Source organism: Microtus pennsylvanicus, chromosome 8 (assembly GCF_037038515.1).
Source record: "Microtus pennsylvanicus isolate mMicPen1 chromosome 8, mMicPen1.hap1, whole genome shotgun sequence".
In the NCBI taxonomy this organism is placed as follows: Eukaryota; Metazoa; Chordata; class Mammalia; order Rodentia; family Cricetidae; genus Microtus; species Microtus pennsylvanicus.
Genome location: NC_134586.1, coordinates 102,963,663 through 102,982,574, shown reverse-complemented (window position 1 = coordinate 102,982,574; position 18,912 = coordinate 102,963,663). Strand labels below are relative to the sequence as shown.

Below are 18,912 nucleotides of genomic sequence, written 5' to 3'. Positions count from 1 at the left end.
CCCAGCTATATTCTTGGACTCCTCATGCTCAGGCAGTCACTTCCCAGTCCTTCTCACAGCCAGTAATAGGAGAGCAGAAAGAAACGGGCACTTCCAGCCCTTCTGGCTTCCACCATCCACTTTCCTGTTGTGAGTTTGCAAAGTAGGGATTGCCCCTAAGATAATTGGGAAGTTGGCAAGAGTGTCAACCTCTGTTGGAAGAGCCTGGGTCCTGGGTTCGACTTGTAAAGAGAGAGAGAATAAGCTTTCTCCAGAAAGCAACCACCTGGCCTGGAAACTTGGATATGAACATGCAGTCCCATTCTCCCCGTCTTGCACCAAAAGAAAGTGAGCTGTGAAGGCTCGGAATGGACAGACTCCCCAATTCTCTTTTGAGTCTAATCATGAGCAACAGTGGGCCAGGGGACAAGGTAAAGGACTTTATCACTGAGAACACCATCAGAGATCCTCTGCCAGAAGACAGAATGCCCACAGAATGAGTGACAGAAGCCCAGCTGTTCTATGAAGTGCCAACATCTGTGTGCAGGTGTTGTTTTTGACAACCGCTACTTAGATCGCTCGCTCTGAATTATCAATTTCTGTAGTTAATCTTCATTATGACAATCCTGAATGCCTCCGTGTTGTTTCGGCTTAGCAACCAAACAAACAAGAACTGCTCACTTGGCCAGGATTCCTTGTTCTTCCCACTGGCAGTGTCTTGTTAGGGTGTGACCCTTAGGGTTTGGCACAGTGATGCTTTATGAATGACCAGGCTCTCTTATATACCTCATTTCATTTAGTCTAAAAATCTGAATTTCTATAAGCTCACTGGGTCGATTTGTTTTAGAATTTTCAACTGCAAAGGAAAGCTTAGCTGAGGGAAATTCTCCGTCCTCAGACCACTTGAGCTGACCACCGACTGTACAGGATGTGAGCGGATGTGACAGTTCACAGGGCTCCCCTCTGCTGAGCTCTTAAGAGAAGCACACCCCTTCTGCTTCCACTAGACAGTTTTCTGTCCCCAACCCACACCCTTTGGCTGTTTTTTACCCTGATTTTTCACTTTAGCAGTCTCTGGCTCCCCAAAGTTAAGGAAGTGTGGGTACCATGGCCAGCAGGTCCCAAGGACTTAGTAGCCATGGACTTAATTTCTGAGCTGCCCATGTGCTCCTGTTGGTAGAAAAGGCCAGTGGCATGGCCTCCACGTGCAACAAGTGAGCTCACAATGTAGACCCTGTGACAAGAAGAAATGACATCCTCTTTTCAGACCAGCAGCCTTTCAGGGCCAAGCACTCTGAGATCAGATTGGCATGCTTTATACGTCACTGCAAAGGCCCAGCATGTGAAGGGTGAGACACCCATTGAGCAGCACTGACCATGGCCTCATTCCTCCGCATAGCAACTCAGCAGCTTCCCAACAGGATAGCTTTCAGAAACTAATTACTCTGCCCTTTGAGGTCACTCAGCTTGTGCCTGCCTCCAACCCTACCAGTGGACAGTGAGAATGGTCACGGAGTCCAACTCCTGTGTTGCCTATTTAAATGAATTGATGTACCACATTAAACACAAGGCCTAGTGCCCCCACAATGAATGTATGCACACATGAAATACCCTGCTGAACATATGAAGGAGGGTCGGCTAGGACTGTAGAGCCGAGCTCACCTAAGATACACCACTGAACAAAAACACAGCCGTCAGTGTGGCATGTTGGATGAGAATCCATTCTGATCCATCTGGAAGGAAGGGCACCTGTTTGCATGTGTTGCACAGAGAAAGGTCTTTGTGAGCTTGCAAAGAGCATTGCATGGCTGAGACCTTAGAACTAGAGGTATGTGTCTGCAGAGCAAGATGGGAAGAAGGAAGGGAGTCCTCGTTTTATGAGCCATGTTTTCTGGCTTATTGGGTTTTTTTTTATAATGTTCTTATATGCAATTGATGAAGGTGCATTGAGGAAACATTCTAAGTGCAGACATGTTTACATGTACAGGAGTTCTCACTAAATCTTACCTCTAACTACATGGACCCAAAGAAGGACTCACAAGGAAACAAAACATATCTTTAAAAAGAAAGACTAAATATTTTTGTTGTACATTGACATGAAGATGTATCTCACTGATCTCCAGTGTGCCTAGCCATGTGACTCACTAGAGAAGGGAGAGCAGCAAGCTGAATACTGACCATAGGAAATCCAGAGAGATTATTTTATCTTCTCTGCTCAAATCCCATCTAGGCACTAAAATGCAGCTGTGATGCTCAGAATGAGTTAAACCTAGAGTCTGGGGCATTTGAATGCTTGGTCCCCAGTTGGTTGTATTGTTTGGGGAGAGTTAGGATGATGTGGCTTTGGTGGAGGAAGTGTATCACTATGGACAAACTCGCAGTTTTCTCTCTGTTTGGTGCTTAATGCTCAAGATGTGAGCTCTCAGCTGTTCCAGCTGCCACGCCTACCTGTGGCTATGCTTCTCTACATGATGGAGTATTAACCCTCTAGAATCAGTCCAAACAGACCCTTCTGTAGCTGCGTTGATTATAATGTTTTATTACAATAGCATAAAGTAGTGAATACATATGCTAGAACTAGAGAGTGGGCTATTGCTGTGTCGGACATAATCACACTGGTGTTGGGAGAAATGTGGATAGTTTTGGAGCTGTGAACTAGAAAAGTGGTGGACACTGCAGTGGAGCTTTAATGATGTCCCTGGTGGGAGCTTGGGAGGCAGTAGTGGTGGAAGCTATGTGGATCAGGGCCTGTCTCAATAGATGCTAGGTGACAATGATACTATTGTGAGATTTTGGCAACATCCTGACTGTGTTCTGCCTTTGTCTTACAAACTTGCCTGGGGCTGAATTTAAAAGCAATGGCATTTGTTGAAGATTTTAGGAAAGCCTGATATTGATGTTATTAAATAGTCATGAGTAATCACTGTTAGGTATGTCCTCAATGAAAATGAGAAAGTAAGACAAAAGTTTGAAGAGATTAATACTTTGCAAAATAGTTTGGAGAGATAAAGAGAATCAGGAAACTTAATACTGCAATCCAGGCTTGTCACAGAAGGGACAGGAAGATGAGGCGAGGCCTTGTCTGCATTAGAACAAAGGGAAGGCTTGTGGAAGTGAGAGGCCTAGGAAGGAATACCCAGCAAAAACTGCTCCGTATGTGGCTCAAGAGTTCGAGGGTTCATCCCAGACTGCTGGCTGAACGTGGCAGTACCACCTACATGATGCTGGCTTCAGAGTAATGTAAGATATGGGGAGTAAATAGGCCATGGACTCTTCCTCCACAGTCTCTGAGGGCTGCTGAGGTCAGGCAGTCTGTGGCAGGGGAATCCCTGCACAAAGGTCCTTGAGAAAGCAAGATTCCCTGAGAGGCCATTGCATGAAACTGTAAAAATAAAGCATGTGTTTCAGTAAAGACACCAAGATATTTCAGATGTCAGAGCCATGAGTATCTGCCAAAGAGAACTGCACACAGGGCATGGAAATAGCCTGAGATTGGGCAGATCTTGTGGGCAGCAAAGTTGCAAGGGCCTTTTGACATCAAACACAGAGCTATGGGATTTGGTATTTTCCATGTTGGGTTTTAGTCTCGCTCTGGTCTATTATTTTCTCACTCCACTGCCATTCCTCCCTTTTGGAAGGACAATGTATGTTCTGTGTCATCACATGTTGGAAGCATGCAATTTGTGTTTGAGTTTACAGTGGCTACAGTCTCTTACAGGTAAGAGATTGCCTTGAGTCTCAGAAGAGACACAGACTTTTGACTTCTAAATCATGTTAAGACTCAAAGACTATGGAGACTTTTGGAGCTAGATGAAACACAATCTGCATTAAGATTTGGCCGTGACCCTATGGCAGCCAGGGAGTGGAGTGTAGTAGTTTGAATGAGATGCCTCCCGTAGTCTTAGGCTTTTGAGAATTTGGTCCCCAGTCATAGTTTGGGGAGGTCCATGAGGTGTGGTCTTGATGGAATGTGTTACTGTGGGTGAGCTTTTAGAGTTCAAAGCTCTACACCGTTCCAAGTTGTCCTCTGGTGGCTTGTTACAGCCCCCATGACTGCCTACTGGCAGGCTTCCCTGCCATGATGGTGATAGACTGTTATCCCTCTAGAATGATAACCAGCCCCAAACCTTCCTTCTGTAAGTTACCTTGGTTACAGTGTTTCATCATAGTATTAAAAAAGTAACTAATACATCACCCATGTAAAACTGAGAGGAAAATCCAGTTGGTGTGTATGATGAGTCCTGTTCAAGCTGTGGGTTCCAGTAGATAGAAGCTGCTTGTCTATAGCTTTTCATAGTTGTTACACAACATGTGTGTAAGAGATGGGTGCAGATATTTCTGTCTGCTTCCAGGGTCAAACAGATCAGTGGAGATATTTCCATGGTGACCTGAGAGCCCAACCTGCTGCTCTTGAGAAATATCACCATCTTATCAGACACACAACACCTTGGTCCTCCATGCAGGTGGCACTAGAGTTCTAATAGTGTGGTCCACCTCCACATGTTTTCTCTTCTCCTTTGTGGAGAATACCAGTCTCCTCTCAGGGTAGATTTGCAGCACACTTCTCGGAGTTAACCCTCTGCAAGGAAGCTCAGAGTGTGCATGGTCCCAAACTCACTGGAGTGACTTCTGCTTAGAACCAATTGACCATGTTGAGTCTGAGGTTGACTGTTGTCCCAAAGAAAGCTAAGTTCAAGTCCTAAGCCTCAGTATCTCTGGATGTGGCCCTGTTTGAAAATAGAATCTTTACAGATGCTCCTGGCTGATCCTCACCCAGGGTCCTGGGTTTTTACAAGGAAAGACACCGAGGCAGGAAAGTTGGAGAGACTTGGGGACTACAATGAGTCTAAAAGACATGACACACCTGGAGATGTTTGGGGAGAGGCAAAGAAAGAGCTGTAGAGGGCTCCACTCATTAAGCTTCTGGTTTGCAGAACAGAAAGGAAACCAGATTCTATTCTTAGACTCTCAGCTTGTGGTGATTCCTGTGGCAGCCACGAAAAAAACTGCATATGGGAAAAGTAAAAATAAGATCCCCCAATTCATTGAGAAATAGAGAAGGGCATAAGGTCTGTCATCCGTTACCTTCCACAAGCACAGTTTGCCCTGCACATTGTGGCAGAGATGGTCAGAGTAACAGTCCCAGTCTTCACACAGCAAGACACGAAAGGCACGTTTAGCTCTGACAGTCGGTGGCTCATGCTCGTGTGGAAAAGGCAGTAGAGGCATAAATGACAGAATCGTCAGGGACATAGATAGACTAAGAGCCAAAGGGACACAGCTGGACCACAAGCGACAGGAACTCGTGAGACAGGCCTGGTCACAGACCCAGGCTGAAGGTGCTTTGCAGCAGACTCACAAGCATAGGAGCATGAAGGGAGCATGGCTGTAACACTGACATTCTCGATACTAAGGATGAACCTAGGTGGTAAGAAAGGAAGGGTCTGCCACATGAGGCTAGGGGCATTGGGTCCCCCCCCCACTAGTGCCTGTGCTTTATTCTTCTAGATGTGAATGAGTGCGCAGATTTGACACACCCACCTTGCCACCCCTCTGCAAAGTGCAAGAACACCAAGGGAAGCTTCCAGTGTGTGTGCACAGACCCCTACGTGCTAGGTGAAGATGAGAAGACCTGCATAGGTGAGTGGCTTCCTTGCAATGTCTGTTGGCCAGTTTCTTTGAAATAAGAAAAATACTGTGTTTGAGCTCATCAAACTTTAGCTATATTCCTAGCGGGTACCCCAGATCTTCCCAGAAGCCAAGCTGATGTTCACCCTGCCTAGCAGAGAGTAGACAAGGAGAACCTAAAGGAATTCATGGAATGGCACCCCGTCAGCTTTCAGTAGTAAATCTGAAACACCGTTTAGATGCAAATTGAGCTGCGAGATGCGTACAGCAGAATCTGAGGTGGCTTCTGCCTGCATTTACAAGATAGCTAATTCAGAAAGAAACCTCCCAAAGTGAAGCGTGAGACCCTGAAGTTGGCATCCCAATTCCCTATAGGCCCAGAAACATGCTAACCTTGTTTACCCCATGAGATACCTTCAAGGGCCCAGAATAAAATTCCTGATGCTGTCAGTCAGCTAAAGGGCACCTGTCTGCAATGTAGATGTTTGGCTCAGGATGTCTTCAGCATTCCCTTCTGAATGCTTAGCACTCAAGCCAGAAAACTGTTGAGGATGGAATTTTTTTATTTAATGTCTTATCACCAAAAAGCACATGTTCCAGAAACATGCACTATGGACAATGGCCCTTGCAAGGGTGGCACCGAGGTCCTAACCAAGCCTCAAATTGATCTTAAAGTCATTCTGGAGTGGAAAACATGTGGAGGGTTTCCCACCCTGCACCAAGGATTCATAGAGCTGAACAGGGTGCACAAGCCAAAGCCCGGAGACTCTACAGTCATGCGTGGGCAGAGGCACAGTAAGTGGCCTCATAAGAGGCCAGTTCCATGTTGGGAGAGGATAGTGAGGTCTTCATAAGGCAGTTCCTAGGGAAGAAACACAGGGGCCATCTGAAGAATTTTTACATGACAGATTGCCAAATGTTAACCTCAGGGGTCAGCTGTAAGATATATCAATGTCCCCAGGTTTCAAGGAGGTCAGACCCTGAGAGATTTTCACATTCTCCATAGAGAAAGCAGCTGAAAAGCCGGTCTAATCACACCATGCTGCCAAGGCCTCAGTGCTTCCTCTCTCTCACTCAGCACCATTCCTAGCCAGCACTGACCCAGTCCCCTTGTAGCCTCTTGCTGGGGCTAGTCCTCCTAGATTTAGGGGCGTGACACCTTTTCCAGTGATGGAGATAGTGTAGTATGTGACATTGTGGCATTTAAAAACCAGTTCTCTGCCGGAGGAGTTCTAACAAATTCAGGGAGCTAGCAATGAACAGCGGGCAGAGGAGTCAATAATAAGATTGTGATAGCAGGGACTTTGAGCAAAGGTCACTGGCCACAGACTGACAGCCTTTCGCAGAAGTCAGTGGGCTCAGAACTTGGTAGGAACACAGAAGGCGTGAGAACAGCACCTGCTCAGACTCTAGTGTTTCAGGGTCCTGGCTAAACTGGCCCAAGAAGTCTGCCCTTTGCTTTCTAATTCCCAGTGAGTGGCTCAGTTGGAAAGATCACTGGGAAATTAGCCATTTGTCCCTAGATCTCCCTAAAGTTGTAACTGCACAGGGGCTTCAGGCTGCCTTCCTGGACCCCAGCTGAATCTCACAGTCTTTGCAAATTCCAAGTGCATATGACTAGTTCCAGGGCTGTGTCATGGTCTTCATACAGCTGCTGGGTGCCCACTGTCTGTCCTATTTGATTCCTTTAGCTTACATAGCTTCCTCAGCAAACTCACTGTCTGCCCTCCAAGATGAGAAAGGAAGGGCATCCTCATCCCCATCCCAGCCTGACTGTGGCAGTCACTAGACCTGATCCTCTCTCTCAGTTAAAGGGCCAGACCCTCTGCCTATACCCAATTCACTCAGGGAAGAACACAGTATCTAAAAGTCTTTTCCTCCACGAGTTCTGCTAAGAGCCAGTCAAGTGAAAACCTGTAGCCATGCTGGCTGGATCTGCTGACTCATGTCCTCTTGTACAGATTCTGGCAGGCTCTCTCGGGCATCCTGGGTCTCCATTGCACTGGGTGCACTCCTCGTGGGTGGTTTGGCCAGTCTCACTTGGACTGTAATTTGCAGGTGGTAAGTTCCTTCTTCTGCTTATTTCCTATACAGGGCATTTCCTTTCTTCTGGGTATGGCTCTTCCCAACGATTCTTTATTACTAGGGCGGTTGAAACCCCAATTCTACTTACCACAGACCACTGTACAGCAGACAAGACTGACAGATGTAAATTAGATAATAAAGGTGGGGCGGGTGATGTAGGGCCAGAAAAGAGCTGGCCTGATTTAGTGGGAAGGACCCAGGCCACACACATAATGGTGTGTGAAGAGACGGCCAGCTAAGGCAGTTACTACCCACCACCCATTGTGGTAGAGGCCTACAGAATGCCATGGGAACCAGTCAGGATGCAGTTGTGGTGTCTGAGTAAGCAACATTAGTCCCCCCCCGACACACACACACTCAAATAATGGCACAAGGTGAGGGTCAGGAACACATCTATACTGTGTAGAGCATCATGTAGGTGTTCCCAGGAAACTTAGGCATTATGGGAGGATCTTTGACTAAGCAGCTCATAAGTATCCCAAGTCTCTGGCCATGGTGACTTCAAGGTCCACCCTTCATTAGGTCGAGTGTCAAGTTTTCTCCTCCCCTCTCCCAATCCCCACTCTCCTCCTCCCCTACTCTCTACCCCACATTCATCTTTCCCTTCTTCTCCCCTTCCCTCCCATATCTTGTCTCTAGAAGAAGACTTCCCTTCCATATTCATAGCAAACGCACAGTTAACCACAGTTTACACACCCTTCTTACCTCAGGGAAAGATATTTACATATTAAGTGGTACTTGATATCCTGTTTGAATGCCCCAGAGTCCACGACTACTTCCCACTTTATTTTCATGGAAAGGCATTTCTTTCAACCACGGTCCCCAGTCTCCCAGAAACCTGTTGTTGTGTTGTAAGAGAGCTAGAGGGATTGTGCCCATGACAAAATCTCCACTGGAGAGAAATGTATGGACAGAGGCAGCCCACGGTCCGTGGGTAGAAGAAAACATGACTCTCAAGTATCACATGACCACTTGCATGCACATGGGAGTGGATAGGCTGTGCGACGTGACAGTAATGTAATTTTGTGTGTCTGTAGGACAGCTTAGAAGCCTGCACCTGCAGCAAACCTGGCAGGCGCTTAAAAAGAATGAGCAGTGAGTAGCAAATGTCTGCTTTACAACTCGATTTCTCCTTATAGACATTGCAATTTGATTAACACTTTTTATAATAATTAAAAAAAAACATGAATCAGGCAGTGATGGAGCATGACTTCCATCCCAGTCTGGTTACAAAGTCAATTCTAGGACAATCAGAGCTACATGGTGAAATCCTGTCTTAAAAAAACAAAAAAGAAAAAAAAAACTTTAAATAAAATTTTAAATAAAACATGATAAAGAGGCAGGGTCAGGCTTGGATGCAGATTTGACGGGATATGAAGGATGGCTTTTCTAGCCACTGTGCCCTGGGGCTCCTCCTGACAGTGCAAAAACCACAGGCCCCTCTCCACTCCTCTGGAGTTGTAGGCTACCAATTAGTGACCTGCAAGAGGCCATAGAGGAAGACATTCTTTGTGGTCTCTTGAGTGACTATCCTGACTTTAAATCCAGAGAGGTGGTGACTGTTTCCATGACTGTGCAGCTACCATGGAGCAGGATGGATACGGGCCCTGGAGTCGTCTTCTAAGTTCTGATAACAATGACTGGATGTGTATTTATCCACAGGACATATTCTGATAGGAAATCCACATTGCTGATCACAGAGGGAAATGCAAGAGTGGCCACCCAGTCAGGATTAAAGAACAGTCAGGAGAGAGGAATTTTGCCCCACAAGGCTGCAACTCAAGACACCGGACAGGTAGTGTATGTCTCCCCAGTCGAGAAATGTAACTCTGACTATCAGCTGTTTCTGTGCACTGCACAGGCACCCTCCATAAAGCTATTTAATATGGACCTCTGTTCTATTCTGCACTTCCCTCATGCTGGGTCTCTTTCTCACAGTAATTATAAAAGACTGATAATTTGTCAGAAGCAGAACCTACTTTTTAAAAAGTACATGTGAGTTAGAATTAGTAACTACCAAATCCAAAAGAAACTCCGAGATAAATGGCTAACTATGTTGCCTTTTAGCACATTAAAGTGCCTGCAAGCTCTCTCAGTGTAGTGAGTACCCTGTACAGAGTCCCTGCTTGCATCCTAGCTCTTCTCACTCCATCCCCTAAACTCCTTCCAGTTTCTCATTCCTATATAACCCTGCCATTGCAGCCAGGTGTTCTCTTGGTTTTGTCTTCCTTCTTGGTCCTCCTCTTTCTCCATTCATACCTCAGTTTAGTCTACTAACCGTGTTCAGTCCACAACTTTCTATGTTCTGGACTCTCCCAGACACCTCTGTCTGTCCTCTCCCTCAACTACACTTTGGCATGGCCATGTCCTCACTTTATACATCTGGTGCTGAAACCCAGGAGGGACAAGCATGAGCCCCCTTCCAAGTGGCGCAGCCACTCCTAACCAAACCAAGATCCTGAATATACGTGGATCATTTGTTTCTGCTGGTTTCTATCACTCACCATATTTGACTCCAAATTCTAGAGTCTGCCTCTTCAGCTGTTTCTTCCTTCCATTTGCTCTAACCATTGTCTCTACTTGCCCATTCACTAAGTGTCTTCTCATTCCCTCTGGCTCCTGGAGACTTCCATGCCCTCCTAAGTTCCCACCATGTTGGTATCTCTCTACTAAGACAATTTACCCTTCTTAATCTATTGCAATGGTTCTCAACCTTCCTAATGCTATGACCCTTTAATACAGTCCCACAGATGTAGTGACCCCCAATCATAAAATTATTTCATTGCTACTTCATGGCTGTAATTTTGCTACTGTTATGAGTTGTAAATATCTGATATGTGACCTCCAAAGGGTCACAATCCATAGGTTGAGAACAGCTGCTCTCCTGGAATCCTCACTTTTCCTAACCACACATCTCCCTTCTGCTGGATGAGCACCACTCCAGAGCTGCCTGTGTTGTCTACTATGACTGTAAAAGTCACACTGATGTGCCAGGATGCTCCTCTCGCCTCACACTGCAAAGGACAAACTTACAAATCAGGTTTCCATGTAACTTTTTATCATTTCTTTATGTAAAGAAACTAACTTTGCAGTGACAGTTCTTAGCAACCAACCACCTGTGTCTCATGGTAAATGATTGGATGGAAAGAACGAGGTTTGAAATTTGTCTAAGTCGTGCAGGTCTAGGAAAGTAATCTAATTGGAAAGGTACCAGGCTTTGAAAGCTTAAGTAAGGTGTACAGGTTTAAGAAAGTGAAAAATGAGAGTGTTTCAAATCCCACTCCCTCACACTATGCTATTGTTATGTGGAGACTTTTTCAGAGTTAAAACATTAATCGATTTAGTTCCGATAACCTCTTAATCTAGCTCTGGTAAGGCACTGACTACTATTATCAGAGTTATAGCTCAAAATTTAAGTTTCCTTTGGTTATAAAGACTTGAAAATGCTTCTTACCATGCTGAAAACATCTTTTTTCCATCCATATGTCCAGCCCTCTTGACAGAGGAAAGTGTTCATTCTTCAAACCAAGATGGTATATTCCAGCTGTTTACAGTGTGGATTTCTGTGTAGATTACAAACAATGGTAATGATAATGTATCTAAAATTTTCACTCCTTTTGTAAAGTTAAAATTCACGTAAGCTTCAGGGAGTTATGTCTTGGTCTAGTTTTGGTAGAAAATGTGGAGGTGACCACTGTACCCCTAAAACCCTCCAGACTGACTGACTTTAGAAATGAATGCTAGGCCATTAAATATCTGATTGTATGGATCTAGTAAGTCCAATTCTGGCTAAGGTACCATTTATGAGGTGGGAACCACTTCTACGGTCTCAAATATAGAAGGGAAAGCTTCGACCCCCTCCTGAGAAACTGTCTACTATAATAAGATATTTGTGTGTTTTTGAGTCTGCCAATCCTCCCCAAGAAGACTGCCCCTCACCCCCGTGGTTGGGTTGAAAGGAGAGGGTTGGGAGATTTGAGTGCAGGTGGAGCATCCTGGGGTGGTAGCCTTAAGAAGGGGTAGAAGAAGAGTTGGAGGAATCAGAAGTGGAGACCCAGTGTGAAAAGAGTTAATATCTGTCAGAAAGGACTTTGCTTGAGGTTCAGAAAACAGAACCTGTTCTGTAGAAGAAGCCAACCCTGAGGACTCATGACTAGTTCATAACTTGGGGGGGGGGGGTGTGCTGTCATTGGGACTCACAGTAGGTAGAAATTAAGTTTGGGAGAATAGGAATGTTGGCTGGCCTCTTTAGCAGTCTTGTTAGCAAAGCATTTCCCAAGGCTATATCATTAGAAGGGACCTGGTGCCCCCAGCAGTGAATAATTGCTGTCTTCTTGGAAAAATAAGATGCTTCTGGCAGTTTTAGGATTAATGTTCCATTGGCAATATATGTGCCTCTTTGTTGTGAGATAACCTTTTTCCTCCTGAATGGAAGCATAGTAATGTAGAATAAGGAAATCATTCTTAGAATCTCTATATATATTGATGGTTTTGTCTTGTGCAAGTTGAGGTCTCTAGTGATGACTCTGTCTTCTGAGAAGTAATGCCTGGGGTAAAGAGGAAGGTACTACAAACCAGGTCAGAGGAGACTATGGCCCAACCTGCTTGGTAGAAAACAGTGGAGCTGAGAGATGAGCTTCTGTCTATAAACCAAGTACAGTCAGGATGTGACAGAGGGGAAACAGGAAGTTGTGAATTTCTTTAAGTAAGGGTATCAAGTGGCTCTAGGCAGGAATGGGTGAGGGCAGGAACCAAATGAGGTATTAGGACTTTCTAGGAAGGTGACATGCAGAGTGGAGCGACCCCTGTGTGACAGGAGATTCTTGAGCTGGTGTGGGAAGAGACAGAGAGGGCAGCCAAAGGTGAGCTTAGAAGCCTCCTGGTCCAGTAGGGAAGCTGCTGCTAGTGCCTGCAAGCAAGGCAGCCATCCACTAACTGTTGTATCCAGCTCTTTAGAAAAGCAGACAATAGGGCCAAAGCTGGGTCCTCTGATTTGTTCCAAAACTCACAGGCCATTCCCTATTTCAGTAGAACATAGGATAAAGGGTTTGCCAAGGTCAGGGAGAGGCACAGCCCATAGGATCTCGGAGGCATGAGAGGTTTAACAGGATCCAGAGACTCTGTTGATGTCCCTAGCTGCTTCATAGAGGGGAGAACAAGAAGAGCAAAGTTAGGAATCAGGTTCTAATGTTCCTGTCAGGCCAAAGGATCTCTCAAAGTTCTTCCTCGGTGGTTGGAGTGTCTGCAGGTACTTTCTGGGATCAAGAGTAAGTTCATGCCTGTTAGGGGATAGTGAAAAGCCTAGATGCTTGACCTGAGAGACAGAAAGTTGAGCGTTAGAGGGGAGACTCCGTATCCTTTTTTCCTAGAACGTTAAAAAGGTGGACAAAATGTGACACGTGAGAGTGAGGGGCTGCAGAGTAAAAGGTCATCAACATACTGAACCTATTAGGTGGTTTAGGGCAGGTCTAGGGAGAGATTAGTGGCTAGAGCCTGGTTGAAACCATATGGTCTGTCTTAGAACTCCTAGGAAAGGACTGTCCAAGAAAGCTGGAATGCTGTACTGGTGTCAGGATCCTGCCAGGTAAAAGCAAAGAGATTGTGGAAATCTGGGGTCGGCGGGGGGGAGGGGGGATGGTGAAAAAAGCGTCCTCAAGGTCTTGAACTATAATATGGGAGATAGAGGAGGGAATCTGAGAAAGTAGGATATAAGAGTTATAGAAACCCTTGCTATATTAATAATCCTGAGATCCTGGACTAAGTGGTAGTTGTAAGAACCATTAGGCTTTAGTAAAAGCAGGATGGGGTGTGTGGGTGTTCTTTGAGAACATCATTATCAAGAAAGAGCTGTATATGTTTTAAGCCCTAAAACCTGTCTATATTTGAGAGAACTATGGTACTAAGAGTGATGGGGTGGGAAGTAGGGTCCAGGAGGAGGATGGGAGGCCATTGAGGAAGAGGAAGAATCCCATACTCTTGGGTGAATGAGTCTGATAGGGGGTAGGGAGAAGTATCAGTGTCAGTCAGTGAATAAGGGGGCTGGAAGGAGGGGGAAATTCCAGAGAGAGTTGTTTGAAAAGGGAAAGTATGACTGAACTCTGCCCAATAATGTAATGAGGAAGGAGTGAGCTATCAGGTGGCCCCAGAAAGGACCCGTAGCTCTAGGCATGTGGGGATGAGTATCAACATCCACCACGGAGATCTGAGAAGAATAGGTGTCACCAGAGTAACAAGAAGTATAGACCAACTAGCTCCTGAATCGATTAAGAATGGCACAGACTTACCCACTACCTGGACAATTATCCTAGGCTCCTCCATGGTCATCTTGATTTTGCTGGAATGGAGGTCCCAGGGCAGTGTTAGTCTTCAGCCATTAGGTCCAGAAGATCCAAGGTATGTTCCTGTGTAGAAGAAACTTGGGAGACTGGCCTACCTTAGTGAGGCAAAGAGGTGCAGTCAACTCTCCAGTGTCCAAAGTTTAGGCAGGGTCCTTGAGACAAGTGAAGTGCAGTTTTTTACCCAGGGGTCAACTTGGCTTCTTTAAAGCAAGCTCCAGGTGGCGTTCATTAGTGCCTTCATCTGCTGTGGGATAATAGCTCTTATACACTATAAAGATTTGTTGCTGATATTGGTTTAATAAAATACTGATTGGACAGTAGCCAGGCAGGTTCTATAGATGGGGTGACCAGACTAGGAGAATTCTGGAGGGAGGAAAGGCAGAGATGCAGTCACTAGTCAGATGCAGAGGAAGCAAGATGAGAATGCCTCACTGAGAAAAGGTACCAAGCCACATGGCTAAACATAGGACTTAAATTAACCCATAATACTTGTCTAAGAGCTAGTTAATAATAAGCCTGAGTTAACAGGACAAGCAGTTTATAATTAATATAAGCCTCTGTGTTTCTTTGGGACTGAACAGCGGGAGAACAGAAACTTCTATCTACACCCATCCTCTTCTTTGGAGGAGACCTGAGGACTGCCTCTAGAAGCTGGTACTTCTATCACAGGAAGTTTTTCTGTCTTTTCCTGCTCCCCACATCTATTAAACATTTTAAATGTTATATTCAACAGATCTCTGTAGAGGGTTGAAGGACAATATCCAGCTTTTTAACTTTTTTTCTAATATCAGGGGCTAACTAGGAGATGAAGTCAAGCATGCCCTCTTGAGAATTAGGATCTAGCTTTGTGTACTCTGAGCAGGGAGAGGATTTTCAACCAGCCTCTGGCTGCCCTCTCTCTGTTTATCAAAATGAATTACCTCATGGGAGACCATCCAGGAGGCAAATAATCATTTCATCTCAAGCTATCCTGCTAGGGGCCTCATTCTCAGCATTAACCTGGTAATCCCAGTGTGAGTCCATCTGGGGAACTACCTCTGCCCCCACTAGATATGAATCATCTGTGTGATGGACATCACCTTAGAGAAGCAACAGGAAAAAATCTTCAGGGATATAAAGGAATGGCTACCTGAGGGAAAGGGAACCAATAAGGCTTAAACAAGTACTTGTGAGCAGGGACTGAGGCAGCCTGGAGGTTATCAAGGATGAAGATATACTGATAGGCACTGTAGGTATATGTTAATGAAGAGCCATATGTCCCTTTTGCCAGGGATAAAAAGTGGGAACTAGCTTCTCAAGTTCCTGAGAGAATGCTGGCTTTTGTCTAAATGCCAGACTTTGGGAAAAGGAATTTCTTGGGACCTGACACCTCCACACCGACTATCAGGACCATAGGCCTAGAAGTTTTAAGTGCACACCCAAGATAAAGATTTCCCCCTAAGATCCTTAACTTTACCTTCTGTCTGTCCCTAGTCAACTCAAGACTGCACACTCCTCCATATCGGAACCAGCGAACTCCAGACATGCTGAAAGCAATATAAACTAGATGCTTCTGAGGAATTCTGAATCAGCACTTTGCTAGCCTCAGGGGGTCCTCCAGAACCTGGGTAGCTAGCAAAATAGATGTCCCCCAGCCTGTACTCTCCTCTTCCTTCCTGATCTTTGAGCCTTCCTGGGCCCTGACAGCTGCACCTTAATTTGAGCTAAGAAGCAGTTACAGAAGAGATTACCTCACTCTTTATCATCAACAAAAAAAGCTAGAATGTCAAGTCCAACAGAAACCCCAGGACAAATGGCTCACTGTGGTGCCTATTAGCATACCTAAGTGTGTGCTGGCCTCCAGGTTTTCTCAGCATAGCAAATACCTATTACAGCGTCCACGCTGGAGTCCTAGCTCTTCTTTTCCCACCTCTCCTAAACTTCTCCAGCTCTTATACAACCCTGCCATTAGCGCCCTCTTGGTCATCCTCTTTCACCCCAACCCCATGGCCTGGTTCCTTCTACTGCCCATGTTAGTCTACTATGTTCTCTTCCTGCTCTGGACTCTTCCAGATGTCCCTGGCTGTGCTCTCTCTCACATCTACAATAAAAACCTCCTCTCAACCATACCTTGGAGCAGCTAGGTCCTCACTTTATACATCTGGTGTTAAAACCCCTACTTTATACAGTAACCCAGAGGAAAAGACTACAGAAAGACATTTTAGCATCTGCTTCAATATTGCCCGAGTTAGGACTTGGAGGAAATAAAGAAGAAAAAAAACAACTTTTAAAATAAAATGGCTGCGGGGCTGGAGAGGCAGCTTGGTGGCTAAGAGTACTTGCTCTCCCAGAGCAGTGGGTGCAATCCCACTCGTGTATGTGAAGCTGCTCACAAACGCCTGCCGCTCTAGCTCCAGGAGATCCGACGCTTTCTTACAGCCTCTGCAGCCACCTAGACATAGACACACTGGAATAAAAAGTAAGGTTGTAACCAGCATGGGAAAGTCAGTTTAAATTTGGTTTCTTACCTTAGGTGCACCCCAGGTGATGTATTTAATGGTCATGTATGACATAGGTTTGAGTTCCTAGACACAGAGCAAATGATGGGACCCAGCATCCGAGATGAGTGGATCTCAGGAGATGCAGGATGGGAGGGTAAAGCTTCTGTTGAACAGGAGGGCTGCTCCCCAGATTGTGACTACAGCACTGTTTGTCTCAGAGTTGTTGAAAAAACTGGTGTACACAATGTTCTTACTACGAGAAAACTTATAGTATGGAGTGGCGGGTTAGTTAATTGACATACTTATTCCACAATTCTAGCACATATGAAAGGCACATCAAAGCTTACACACACAAATATACTGTGTTATCCTCCAATTAAAAGTAAAATGTAGGGCCAGAGACATGGCTCAACAGGTAAAAAGGTACTTGCTACCATGCCGAAAGACCCAGGTTTGATGGCCAGAGACATGGCTCAACAGGTAAAAAGGTACTTGCTACCATGCCGAAAGACCCAGGTTTGATGGCCAGGACTCACACAGTAGCAGGCAAGAGCCAGCTCCCACGTTTTAATTGAAAGTCACCTATCACGTGAGGGGCCTGCCAGGAATGACCATGTTCACCCTAATCACTACTGGGTGGAGCCACAGCACCCCATCCCTTAAGGTGAGTAGGGTCACTGCAAACCTGAATGTGGCTGAGCCTGCCTCCTGGGGCTCACCCTGCTTGAAATGAGGACTTGCTTAGCTAAATGCAATGGTACCTTTGAGTTTAAATTCACAACTCCGTGGCTTGATTGGCACCTGAAATGTCAGAGGCAATGGTAATGGGGACATTACTCACCACGCCTTCTCTCCAGCAGGAACCTGCCTATGGATCCCGGGTCCTCCTGTATGAGTAGAAGTCCTCACCACTTTGGAGCCAGGCACTGGCAAATGTGGGTCTCGAGCTGCTTGGAAAAGACATGACACATGTTGGAGTCATAGGCTTGAGGAAGAGGATGGTTAATCTCATGGACAGCCCTAGGCTGTGATAACTTCTAGCTCACATTTTTTCCATGGAAGCAGGCCAGGCCTCACTAATGACTCTTAGGCATGGGGGCTAAAGGATGAGTCGGGGGAAGGCTGAGACTTTCACGCATGGCTGAAAGGCTGGACTGGGAGAAGCTGGCACAGTCTCCAGATCCTTCAAGACAGTTTTATGTTCATTCAGAACCACCAAGACTCTCCTCCAAATACACTCAGTTTTCTAGTTACGTTCTAGTCAACACAAAGCACAGATAAATAAATGCCACAACCTTATCCTGGTCTGGCCAAATATCTTTCCTCTCTAGGCTTGCATGAGAAACATTTCCATATTCCATGTAATACTATGTTTATACGCCATGGAAACCTGCTTTCACTGTAAGCACCTTAGCTTTCTCATTACCACCATTCTCCATCTTTAATTCCTCCTTGTCCTCTTGCTCTCTGTCAGTCCCTCTGCACTGCTGTTACAGATATGTGGCCTGGTAAAGTTATAGAGAAAAAAGCTTCATTTTTGCTCCTGATTCTGGAGGTTTTGGTCCATGACTGCTGGGTCACATAGCTTTGGCCATGGTAAGACAGAACATGGTGGGTGGTGGGGTCGCATAGTGCAGCAAAGCTGCTCATCTCAAGACTGAAACACAAAATGTAAAAACAAGGGGAAAGGCAGGAGACCCACAGTCTGCTTTCGGGGCCTGTGTCCGATGTCCTTCCCATTAGGCCTAGCTTGTAAGAGTTCCACCACTTAACTGTAAAGTGGGTACAGCCACTGTTGATGATACTGGGGCGGGTTCTCAGAAAACCACAACTAGAATTACCTTGTGACACAACCATACACTCCTGAGCATGTATATGAAGGATGTTAAGCCGGTAGACCACAAGGTTACCTGCACAGCTATATTTATCATTGTCCTATTCACAAGAGCCCAGAAATGCAACCGGCCTAAGTATCCATTAGCAGACAAAGACTTGATCTAGCCTTAAAGAAAACTGACATCCTGATCTCTGTATAGGAAAAGAGAATTAGAAATTATTACGTTAACCAAAATAAGTCAGATCTGAGACAGTTAGCACATTTTTTTTCTCTTATAACTGTGTGTGTATGTGGAAAGGGTTTAGGTCCTGAAACTAGAAAGGGGGTCATGAGAGGGGAAAACAATTTCTAGAAGAAGAAAAAAGAGAGAAAGGTGGCTAACAGGAGGGGACAGGAAGGCAGTAGAGAGATCAGAAAACCTATGAAGCAAGCTGGTGAAGCCATTTAATATCTAATGAAATAGACTTCAAACAAAAACTAATCAGAAGAGTCAGGGAACAATATCTACACACTCAAAGAAAAAAATCCACGAAGATGGCATTTCAATTGTTAACATCTTTGTCCC

At 45.4% G+C, this 18,912-nt stretch overlaps 1 protein-coding gene across 1 annotated transcript in view; it reads left to right on the top strand.

The window, feature by feature from the left end:
• The window catches only part of Tpo (thyroid peroxidase), a 74,651-nt gene extending 57,095 nt beyond the window's left edge, over positions 1-17,556 (top strand). The window contains exons 14-17 of the mRNA XM_075981880.1: positions 5,488-5,619; positions 7,569-7,668; positions 9,355-9,487; positions 17,371-17,556. Of these exons, the coding sequence (XP_075837995.1) occupies positions 5,488-5,619; positions 7,569-7,668; positions 9,355-9,487; positions 17,371-17,409 (404 nt within the window). The 3' untranslated portion in view covers positions 17,410-17,556. The remainder of the gene's footprint in view (positions 1-5,487; positions 5,620-7,568; positions 7,669-9,354; positions 9,488-17,370) is intronic.
• Positions 17,557-18,912: the final 1,356 nt, after the last annotated feature.